This window comes from Astatotilapia calliptera, chromosome 7 (assembly GCF_964374335.1).
Source record: "Astatotilapia calliptera chromosome 7, fAstCal68.1, whole genome shotgun sequence".
Lineage (NCBI taxonomy): Eukaryota > Metazoa > Chordata > Actinopteri > Cichliformes > Cichlidae > Astatotilapia > Astatotilapia calliptera.
The window spans coordinates 31973421-31986026 of NC_137428.1; the positions used below are offsets into that span (position 1 = coordinate 31973421).

The 12606-nt window shown below is 37.0% G+C and overlaps 2 protein-coding genes across 2 annotated transcripts in view; one reads left to right on the forward strand and one right to left on the reverse strand.

Annotated features, from left to right (window-relative positions):
• Positions 1-3408, forward strand: part of musk (muscle, skeletal, receptor tyrosine kinase) — a 33047-nt gene extending 29639 nt beyond the window's left edge. The window contains exon 17 of the mRNA XM_026174245.2: positions 423-3408. Coding sequence (XP_026030030.1) covers positions 423-1129 — 707 coding nt within the window. The 3' untranslated portion in view covers positions 1130-3408. The remainder of the gene's footprint in view (positions 1-422) is intronic.
• A 3524-nt stretch (positions 3409-6932) lies between these two features.
• lpar1 (lysophosphatidic acid receptor 1) overlaps positions 6933-12606 on the reverse strand; it is a 43047-nt gene continuing 37373 nt past the window's right edge. Inside the window, exon 3 of the mRNA XM_026174246.2 lies at positions 6933-10745. Within this exon, the coding sequence (XP_026030031.1) occupies positions 10423-10745 (323 nt within the window). The 3' untranslated portion in view covers positions 6933-10422. The remainder of the gene's footprint in view (positions 10746-12606) is intronic.

Genomic DNA, 12606 nt, shown 5'->3' on the forward strand with positions numbered 1-12606 from the left:
CATTACACTCTCAATTTAATAATCTGCCTTCATTTGCCATCATTTCCCCAAACCCAGCTCAGGAAAAAAAGTCCAAAAAAAGTAGAAACTTAATTTGCCAAAAATAAATATATCATATTTATATCAAAGATCCACTAAAGTAGATGTAAGAACTTATGCATGACTTATTTGTGAGTACATGCCCATCTGTGTTTATGTCTGGGTAATAGTTTTTTTTGGTTTTTTTTGGCATTTTAAGGTAAATGAACTCATTATGTGATACTGTAGAAGAAAAACTGTTAATTTAGTGTTTTCAGTGATGGGACTGATGTGTTTATGGCAAATATTTGTGTTTCTTCTTTAAAAACATCTGTGGTGGGAAAATAAAAGCGCTAATCTATATAATAGGCCATCAAATAGTTTCCTGTGTGCTCTCTCCTCAGGTGTGTGTGCAGTGGGTAAACCAATGTGTCTGATGTTTGAGTATATGGCCCATGGTGACCTCAACGAGTTCCTGCGTCGCAGATCTCCAACCCAGTCAGTGCGCACCCTCAGTCGTGCTAGCTTGTCGGGTCGCAGTTTCTCCTCTGAGCTGGAGACCGGGCTTCTCTCTTGTACAGAGCAGTTATTGATTTCCAAGCAGATTGCTGCAGGAATGGCATACCTGTCTGAGCGCAAGTTTGTCCATCGTGACCTGGCGACACGGAACTGCCTGGTTGGAGAGGAAATGGTGGTAAAGATTGCAGACTTTGGCCTCTCCAGAAACATCTACTCAGCTGATTACTACAAAGCCAATGAAAATGATGCCATCCCCATTCGCTGGATGCCTCCAGAGTCTATATTCTACAATCGCTATACTACAGAGTCAGATGTCTGGGCCTATGGTGTGGTGTTATGGGAGATCTTCTCCCATGGGATGCAGCCATATTATGGTATGGGTCATGAGGAGGTTATTTACTATGTGAGGGATGGTCACATCCTTTCCTGTCCTGAGAACTGTCCTTTGGAGCTCTATAATCTGATGAGGCTCTGTTGGAGTACACACCCATCAGACAGGCCCGGCTTCAGTAGCATACATCGGATACTAGAACGTATGCATCAAAACAGACTAAGCATGAATGCTCACACTGAAGCTGATGCTGACTGTTAACTGGTTTTCCCTGTACAAAAGGCATTGATTTGCTGTTTTAATGATTTAATGAATACTTACATTGGGCCCAAGCACTCAGTGCTGGGGAAAAATTATTTGTCTCCTTCATGATTTCTTATTTTATTTTATTTACTTTATTTAATTTCATTTTTGCATATTTGTTATACTTACATATTTCACTTGATCAACCACATTTTAATTTTAAATAGAAATAGCCAAAGCATGCAGTTTTTAAATGATGCTTTAATTTATTAAGCAGAAAATGCTATCCAAACCTGCATGGCCCTATGTAAAAAAGTAATTGCCCCCTAAACCTAATAACTGGTTGCACCACCTTTGGCTGCAAGAACTTGTACGACACTGTGGAGGAATTTTTTGCCCACTTTTCTTTGCAGAACTTAATTTACTGGAAGGTTTTCTAGTATGAGCAGTCTAAGGCAATCCTATACCACTCCAAAACCTTCGTTCTATGTGCTCTCAGTGGGCTGGCCACTCTTAGTAAGTGTCAGGACAAGTTTTCTTTATTTGTGGATAATGGCTTTAACTGTGATTTGCTGGAGTCCCAAAGCCTTAGAAATCCCTTTTTAACTCTTTCCACTCTTTTTAGTGAATTTGTTCACATTTATTCTTGGGTTTCTTGAGATCAAGGTAGGAATTATTTCATTTTAAGGACTTATAGCCTATTTCATTTAGTCAAACAGGTTCTAGTTAAGTTTTTTTTAAATTTTTTTTTATTTAACATGTCTGGTGTGATCCAGCCAGACCACAACATAAAGGTGACCCATCCTAATCAGACTTCAAGCAGCCACATCACACAGTTGGTACAATTTTACAATGATTTTTAAATGTTTTTAACAATATGTTATTTCTTTAGGATGGAACACTAATAAGGAGCTGAGTGTAACTTCATGGTGGCCTTTATACCAAAACAACAAACAAAAAGAAACAATCTGAAATATTTATCAAACTTACCTAAGCAAAAAAAAAAATAACCAAATTGCAATAACTGACCTCCGTACATAAGATAAGGAGAGAAAACTAAAATAAAAAGGCAGTCCACAGCAGCACTGTACTTTGCATGCTCAGCTGGTTAAGTAATTGCAGTCATTTTCTTTTTGCAGCTTGTCTGTTCAGGAGACTGAACATGGCCACATTGTAGTCATTTGTATGTTGCTACTTCAGAATTCAGGATTTCAGTTTCTGACTGTTTACCGGGAGCTGTCCATCTGACAGGTTCACTTTAATTTTGAAAAATGTTAAACCTGAATCAGTTAACTCACCCCAGACCCTAAGTCTCTGAAATACTTGGAAACCAGCCATACAGATATACCATGGTCATTTTTAGCAGTAGTTGCTCTTGTACCTCATTCATCTGTTTTTTTCTTTTTCTCATTGAGAGTTTTTTTTGTAAACGTTGATGAAAATTTAGCAAATGCTCTGAATAGGCTCAATGTGACCCTAAAGTTCACTGGACAGAAAGAGAGAATCTACACTTGAAAGGTTTTTTCTTTAACAGTGTCGTAGAAAGGGATTGATGAAATATTTATTATAAGATTGTACACAACATTTCTCTTCAAGTCAGCTTGCTTATTCCACAGTGGCACACAGTCACTTTAAATCACTGATGATTGTTTTGTAGACAAGTTGGTATTCCACTACTGGGCATTCTGTTTTTATTTGTGTTTCTTTGGTTTTAGTTTTGTTTTATAGATGTGTTTTAGCTTGTTATTGATATTTCTTGAACATATGAACAAATTACAGTAGGCATAAGTTCATTAATTCTCCTCACTTTCATTTACATTTCTCATACAGTTCCTTACTGAAGCACTAAAACTCACATATTATGAATAGAATTATTAATGGGACTCGTTCTACTGACTTAAATAGACTCTTGTAAGTGACAAACTGCCCACATGTCTTTGCATCCTCATTTTGAAAATATAAATCTAGAATGGAAGCTTATTAGGTCAGCTAGGTTAGAGATCATACTTAGTGCTTGTGCTCTTTAACCTTTTTTCTTTGGTAAAAATTCCATTTTGGTTACATTAATAGAATAAAAAAAGCTAAGATATTCATATCTAAAAAAAAACATGTTGATTTTGTCTAAGAATGGCTGACTTAACTGTCTTTCAAAATTTGCCATGTTGTTACATTTTTGCTGTATTTGTTGCATTATATCAGTAATGTTTTGGGCTTTTTCCCTTTTGTTTGTCATACATAATTCACATTAAGTATATTTCTTTGTATTGCTTGCAAATAAACATAATTATTGAACAGTTTGTACGTCAAAACTAAATGTGACTTCTTTTTTTTTTTTTAAGAGTACGATGGATCTTTTTCACAAGGTCTGCATGCATCTGAATTCAGGCAGTTAGAAAGGGATATTTACACTTGCCATCATACTTAACCCAAAACACCTCTCTAAAGAAGAAAACCCAAAAATGTCCACAATCACTTTCAAAGGTGTGTTGCTCTGGTTCAGGAGCTCCTACTGACATTATCACTGGTAGAGTTTTCTCTCTCTGAGCCCAAACTATATCTTATTTTATTTCATTGCATGTCTCTCTTTATACAAGGCCCTTAGTATCTTATTATGTCTCAGTGCAAGAGGATGCATTAGAGAAATGGTGCTACACAAAGCATTTTTACCATGAATTTCTATGTGACTGCAATAAGCCCTGTTTATTTGCAATTGTACAACTTCTTCAAAATGTCTGCGTTTGCATCTCAGTGCAACAGTGTGTGTGTATACAAGTTAAATGGAGGACATCTGTGTGCGTTGTGGGGGATGCCTATGTGTAAACTGTTTAGATTAGACTGTATGGAGTCTGGCCTTGCACTTTCATCCGTCTTTTTCTTGATCTACACTTTGGCTCAGAGTCTTTCAATCCTATCTCCATCACTTCTCCACCAATGAATACAATACAGAGAGAATCATACAATGGTATGTTAGTAGGTTTTAGACCGCATGTGGCGCTATCATGAAAATTATGAGGTGATCACATTCATTATGAACATGCTACTTCCGAATACATAATCATTACTCATTCTTTGTATTTTTATTTTTTAATCCTAATCACCTAGTCATCCTTAAACAGTTTTGTTAGTGAATTGAAATGTTTGTTTTATAAAATGCTAAACAGTCCTTTGTGTCATTTGTGTGTGTGTATAACCACATCAAAAAAACAGAAGCAAAGCATTTTGTTGCTCTTCTTTGGTGTGCTGTCCAAGGATGCAGATTAAAATTATTTCACAGGCAACTCTATCAGCCATAAAAATGCCTCTGCAAAAGATATGTACTCGTTAAACAACACTGGCACTTAATCCTGCAGGTTTATCTATTCTGTCAAAGGTCAACACTTTCAGGATGGTTTGGAACTCTTGAACAAGTATTCACAGGTCAAAGTTCACTGAAGTTGAAATCTATACAAAAGAGCCATGTGAATGTACTTCCTAATTTCCTTCCTATTTTCCTCCAAGAGTGAATCCATGATTGTGGTGTTTTGTTTCTTATCTGCAGCCGTTGCAGTCATTTCCTTGTCCTGTCTCCATCTTCTTTGTTTTGTTAGTGTTTTTGTTTTCAGTGTACTGCAAAGCCATCAGCTGATCCTTACTGGGAGGTAACACTTATTCACAGTAAATTAGTAAAACAGAATTATTTTTGTGGCCTCATGAAAAACAGATCTTCACGTCTGGCAGTCATATGTTATTATAGCTAAGAATCACTTCCTGTTTTGTCAAAACTCTGTGTTAGTGTAACAGAGGAAGCTGGTATTTTCTAAATGTTCTGGATGTGAGCTGTTCAGCAGATTTTTAATGTCTTGTTGACTTTTCCATCTTTCATAAATGTAGCTGGCAACATGATGCTCAACTCTATCCATTAAAGTCATTATCCAAACAGGCAGTAGGACATTTGACTAATGGGACTAATTTTTCACTCAGCAAACCATGGGAGGAACTATGGAAAGTGTCTATATTGACTTTGTGACTAAGATGTTACATCCCCCCTCACTCAGCAACTGTACAGAGAACTTCCTGCGTGGCCACACTGGCCCTGATTGGCCTTTTCGGGCAGCAACAGGACGTGAACAGACGTATATCAGTCAACTGGAGGCTACCACTCCAAAGCTGTGGAACAATAAACATAACAGAGCAAATGCACTCTCACACACAGACACACACACAGAAGGGGAGACAATGTTGTTTTCCATGGAAACATCTCTTTGCTGTTGCAAGGACTGCTGCATACTTTATGTCACACATGACACAGACCCTGACCACTCTTACAGTGTAAGTAAACATACAGAAATACCATATTAGTGGTTCAGCTCCAGTTGTCTCTGCTTTGCACCTGTAACCACGTGCACATGGTGCATTAATTGTGCTACACTAAAGATGCAAATTTGACCTCTTTTCCACCAACGCTGCACCAGTGCTGGTAAAATGCTAGTTCTTTAATGATGTCTTTCTTTCAGAAGTTGTGGCAAATCATGCTGAACAGAATCTGTGGGCTACATCTGGTTAGTTTCTCATATATCATATCTTCTAGCCACTGAGGCAAATTGGTTTTTGGTGGAAACACACAAGAGATGGTTTTAGACTGGGAATTGGCATTGTGTCAGTCGAATATTTTGTCACAAATTAAATAAATTGTTTTCCATATATTCACCAGATAATCACTAACTTTTGTATTCCAAATTAATCAGCCTACAGACACCAAAGGCCAGTATAGACTAGACAGAGCATAAAGTAGTCATAAGAGTTTAATGGTAGTTCTACATCGTTATAACATTATTAAAAATGAGAAAACCTGTTCCATTTATCAATCAATCTATCAATCAGTCAATCGAATCTTTATTTTGAAAATATGAGTAATGATTGTAAATACATATAACAAAAATAAACATGAAATCGCTGAAAGCCATCCTATTAATGAGGAAATAAAAAGCAGAAGGAGGAAGCATATGCTTATCAGTCCCTTCCCCTATTCAGCTCGTCCCAAATATATCTTTCATGATTATACAACCTAATGTATACGCATATACTATAAATAAATGTGCCTGTCTAATACACATTTTACATTCCAAAATCATCTAAGATGACTTCAAGTATGGCATCACATGTGTCTAATGAATTGTTGTCAACACTGTCTGCCGAATATGAGCCAAGTCCAGAAACACTGCCTCAGGAGACTGTGTAAGGTTCGGGAACTTATTCATTCAGCATTTTCTCACTATGTAAAACAGTCGCACACAGACAGCATTGAGAGGAAATGTGTTCCTCCTCCAACAATAAATACACAGTCGCACAAAAATTTCTGGTAACAGTTAAGGCTGCCCAAACTATGTTAGCAGGCTCATTTTCCACAAACTATTTAATGGCCTGGGAAAAAAATGACAACAACAACAACAATAAAAGCCTGTGTCTTTCTGTGTTCCCCATTCTGTTTGGACAAAAGCACAAATATTGGCATGAAATCAAACAGAACAACCATGACAGAGTCTTTGTTTTGTTTGTGTGTTTTTTACATAGGTCCTTCATTTCATATAGATAACTTTCACACACTTTCACCTGGAGTCAGGCTGATGTTTTTATTGTATCAACACCATGACTGTGGTTGGACATTTATTAATATTGGACTCTGAAGTACAGATAATATGGAAATCACATAGATTTTTTTCACCATTACTTAAAAATATAAAACATGTGGTGCATGTTTTGTTTTTTTCTTTGCCTGGAAACCTTCAACATCATTTTAATGTTATGTTTCACTTTGGAAAAACAAAATGTTCAGATCTACAGCTTTGTTATTTGTTTTGTTTTTTATTAAACACATCAGTTTTTTTTGGTATTACAGAATGTTTCTGAACTGCATCACACAGTGTTTGTGTCAAGCAGCATCAGTTGAAGGCCACAGCAAACACAGCACACATCATTCAGACAAAATAAGAAGCAATCAGGGTAAAATGGCCATGACGTTATAATCTAAGGAGATAAAAGTCATCACACCATTTTCTGGGCAGTTTCAGGAGGCCTGTTGTTGACATCTGTAGCTCTCTCTCCCTCTCTCTCTCTCCATACATATAACTAAACACTGGCATAAAAGAGGGCAGGCATTGTATCCATACTGATACTTGCATTTCTACATTGGCTAACAACTTTTAATTTGGTAGGTTGTTAGCCACAAGCTGTGTTAGCTGCATGCTTTGACTTGACCTCTAGATGCCACTAAATCCTACACTCTGTCCTTCTGAAACATATGCAGGACTGGTGTATTAGCAAGCTTGAAAAGTAACATAACACCGCTCTTTTTTTTTTACTCTTCTCACTACTGCAGTGTTGTACAAGTGCATACAGACAGCACTGATGGGTGTGGTTGCGGCTAAACACATTTGGGTATGATTGGACATGTTCTAAGCTTAAAACTTTCAACCAGAAGAGGGCGAATCACTGCTTTTCTGCTGTTAATTGACTTTTTATGGACAGGAACTGAAAAGCACTGCACTCATAGATATTGAATTTTGCATCACAAACAAGTTAATGTTGCTGTAATAGTGTTTATGGGAAAGTCATTATTTAGGATCACAATACAAATGGCATTTAAAAAAACCATACAAACAACCCTACAGTACATCTGGACAGAGTATAACACAGTGAAATTTACAGACACAAAACATGTTTCCCTTTGGTGATTAACTTTGCATAATATATTTTATATATACATATTGTACACACAAAGACTGACACACTAGTAAACAAAGACACTGAATGTTTAGTTGGTTTGATATAATAACCTAAATTAATACTTAAAAGAAATGTTACAGTGAATTTCAAATATGGAGTGTTGGGTCCAGAGCCATATATTGACAAAATCTGGTCAAGATTTTTATGACATTAAAGTGTGAAAGCTGGACAAATTTAATGCAACACGTTTGCTATGGGGGATTGGTTCCTTAGAATATTTCTCTCATTTTGTCTCAAGTAGAAGTACTGCTAGGGATTAAAAAAAGCACTGGCACAGGAAGGAAATGACTAATAAAAGTGATGACTGAGGTGCCCTAGGGCACAGTGCTTTATCTCACACATGCATCAAAAATGTATGCAAGTGTTGCAGAGTGATGGTGAAATTTTTTTTTGTCTGTATATCACAACATAAATTGCCTGATTAATAGGCCAAACATCTGGGCAAAGATACCTGGTGACTTAATGTTAGCTCTGCAGCTGAAATTCCTGAAAAACATCTGGTTTCCTGGAAAACGTTTGACTGTACTTTTGGCAGTGATTCTCACTTTGCTGTCAGTTTTTGGGAGGTTTGTCTATGTATTTTGGCCAAAATGTGTTTTGATTTAAAACATTCAGTTTGCAATTTTTAACAATGTGCATCATAGCATTGCCATGCTGGATTTCAGCTGGCACAAAATTGCAAGTTAATGAGAGCACTTGTGGAAATATTACACCATTCGAACTGCACTGACTCATAAGTGAGTCAGTTATAAAGGCACCCTAAGGCGGGAAGATAAGAATAGACTTTAATTTGTCATTGCTGTCATAAAAATCAAAATAAGCTACCAATAATACTTTAAATGTAAGCGTCAACTATCTCTCTGACAGAGACACAAAATAAAACATGTTTTGGTTGGATATCTGCTTACTTCATATCACTGATACCAGTGTTACAGCAAGTAAACATCTATGCTGGTCATTGAGATTTTGTTAAACAACTGCACATTTGCTAAGGCTTAATGCATTTCTGTGTCTGTGGGGTTTTAGTTCAAGAATTCTCTAAACAATTAATTCAAATTCTTTATTTTTTTGTTTAAAAAATGTGTTTTTTCTAATGGAGGTGAAAAACACAAAAACTAAACTAAACTGAAGAGCACTGCTTTTGGCTAACTTTCACTGTGTACCACTGACAATTTACAAACTGCCTTAAAAGTGTACACCTTTGAAGAATTTGACACAACAAACTGCACAGTTTGCTGCTAATCAAGGTTATGTTGTGAGTCATTAGCCATCCCAACAGCATAGTCATAGCATTGTTGTGCCTAGAGCCCTGCCTGACACAGTGGCTAGCATGGCTACACCAGAAGTGAGGTAGGTAAATGCTCACGTATCATCGTTAGTTCATGAAAATTGGTAAAAATAGAGTGGGAGAAGGGTTTTGAGTCAAAAGGTTTGATTTTCTTTTTTAATTTTAAGTTGTTCTGTTAAATAACCCATTCTCAAGGTACCACAAAGCAATCTGGTACTAACTCAGGTGATACTTTCACATTCACTTCCACAATTCCCCCTTTTCCCTCCCGAGACTCTGAAAGTGCACCAAACATGACTCTCATCCTGCCTTCACATAACTGTCCTCCTCTTACTCTTTTCCCTGGAACAGCCTGCCTTTAAATCCTTAGAGGGAGTAAACAATCCAGGATTTGTAGCAAACATTGGATCCTTACTTTATTTAAACTGAATGGAAGCAAAAACCTGATTTAATGGATTCACAAGAGCGTGTTCATAAAAGAGGATAGGTAGAATAGAATGAAAAAAAAACAAACAAACCTGGTTGTACTTTGTAACTTACTTGTTGCTAAACAATAGATGACAACTCTACAGCAGAAAATGATAATGTTTGAGGTTATTAAAATACTGTGTTGAATTCATGGATGAAACAGTGTCACAGGGTTTTGGTAGATTGCAAAACATGGAAAACAAGTGAATATAGGCAGGATTTCATTTTGGATGAAATCTTTTGAAATATATATAACATTGGTAACAATATCCTGCTTTGAGCCTACACCACATCCATTTAAAGTTAAAGCTTCTGCCCGACAAATGGAGATGAAAATCAAAAACACTATGTTGTAAATCTGGGATCAGGTGAGTCAGCAACCAACAATAACATAAATGTAGGGTGTTAAGTTTGATACTTTTCATAATGATGGGGCTCTAGACGAGTAATAGTACAAACCTACCAGGCATAAAGTTAGGAAGATTGGATAAAGAGGATGGACTATACTGGCAATACTCTACTTCACAGATTTTAAATAGTTCATATCATCTTTACCTGTGACAACACATTTAACACAAATGGAAATTAACAAACAAAATAATAACAGCCTATCAGAGTTCTCTTCAGCTCTGTCTTCAGAAAGCTTGAGTCTTTTCAGCTTTCATTCTAGTTGCCATATTCTTCTTCACATACACTCATTTACCTTCTCTCAGTCTGTATCTCCTGTAGAGAATAATCCCTTCAAGATGGATTCATATCCAAGACACTGGGCTTTTTTTTCTTTCTTTTTTTTTTATACCACCGAATGTTCATTGTGGTGGTGATGGTGGTGCATGGTGCTGCCAGTCAGCACCGTGTGATTGATGGAAGATGCAGATCGGTCGGATCCCTCTGCTGCCGTCCCATTCACATTCTCCTGCCTCTGGCAGCACAAGATCTGCCTGAAGGTTGCGCTCATCTCCTTGTCACGGTAGGAGTAGATGATGGGATTCATGGCAGAGTTGAACTCGGCGAGTAGCAGGAAGAACTTTTCGTAGGTCAAGACATTGCAGCTAGCGCAGAAAACATCAAGGAGGAGGATGACCAAACCAGGGGTCCAGCAAATGATGAACGCACCTAAAAAAACACAAATTGTACATATTAGTTGAGGTAATTGACACGCCCATCAGAAAACCGAAGCCTACTCCATCCTTTCATACACTGCGCTACATAAATGGTAACTGGACTGGTACTGTTCTTAATTAATAATGCTTTTCTACTCAGAGTATTCAAAGCACTCTTTTTTATATAAGCCTCATTCATTCACTAACACACATTCATATAAGTCCTTTCTTTCTATTTCACTTTTACATTAAAATTCATACACTCACACTTTGATGCATCAGTGGATACTTGGGGTTCAGTATTTTGCCCAAGGGTACTTCGACATAAAGGTTGGGGGAGCTAGGGATTGAACCACCCACTAACTCCGGAGTAACAGCCACCTCATAATGGAATCTAAACCTTAAAAGTAATCCACATCATAACTGTTTCTATTTTAAAATTGTCATAAGTATAATACTTACATACTTGGAGCTAACGTGTAATTTTGTGATATGTATGAAAGAAACCTTTTTGCCTTAGACTGAACAATTCAATACTATTTATTTTATTTACTCGTCTCTTCACATGAATCAAGCTGACTTCTTCCATTTTCTGGAAGTGGGTCACGTCAACTGAGTGTTTAGTTCCACAGATGATGACACTAAGATTCATCATATGATGACACCATGAATTTACAAAGTAATTTGTGTTTGTTTTAGGATTTTAAAATTGTAGCACATAGCAGTTTTTGATCGAAGTATGCAAGATTCATGTAAGTAACGGTCGTGACTCATGAGCAACATTTGGGAACTGATTACTTGGTTTGGGCTTTTGCTAACTTACACTTGAATAATAACGAGTCAATACAGGCAACTTGGAAATGGGTCCTTTTGGTGCTACATTAGAATTCATCCTACCACCTCTCATAATTCTAACAAAACACTATCAATCCACTAACAATGCAACATCCTGTGTTTGAATCAGATAGATATTTCCTTTTCCAATCACAGGGCCAGGGACCCCATTAAATTTGACGCATTGATTGCTTTTAGACCACCACTGAGGTCATCACACATCTATTTCTGCTGTTAATGTGGCGATATCAACTACATTATTTCCAAGAGTTATAGGTGTTGCCACTTATGCAAACCCTAATCATTAGTGCTGGTATAGCAGAAGAAGCTTTTGTCACAAAGTCCTGTTTTGTTTTTTTTATACTGTCGTAACATCTCCCTCAGGGCTTCTATACTGATATCAATACAATGGTGGTAAAAACCAGCGCAGTCACACATTCGTTTCCCTCTACAAACTGGCAGCAGCAGTGGCTGAGCATGGAAGGTTACAAAAACTGAGAGGTGCGCAACCCTATGACACTGTTTTTGTCGTACAGTGCCATTCGCGAAGTATAATAGTCCTCTAACACAGTACACTCTCTCACAAGCAAATGAGGCCCCAGCTCACTAGGATGTTTGAACCAGATACCTCCTTAATGTGAGGCAACAGTGGTAGACACTGCACTATGGCGTTGTTTTAGTGCCTCTCTATAATGAGCACACGTAACCCTCACTGATAGCCTTCCTGTCCTTTTTCTCAAATGTTTTTTGTGTATCTGTTGAAACAAATAACAATCACTCTACAACCACATTAGCATCACTTATGAAGCACACCACCATTAGTCAAGAAAACAAAGTACCAATATCTCTTTATGACCAAATGTAAGTAAAGAAAGGTTAATAAGGTCAAAAACCTCATTAAAAATTGATGAAAAATAACTTAGATTTAAGGGATTTGAATGACTGTGATAAATATTAAATATAAATAATAAATCAGCTATGCACTTTGTTCATTAAAGTGGACACTTCCCCGAGTAGATGAAATATGTTAGTGCAGTGGA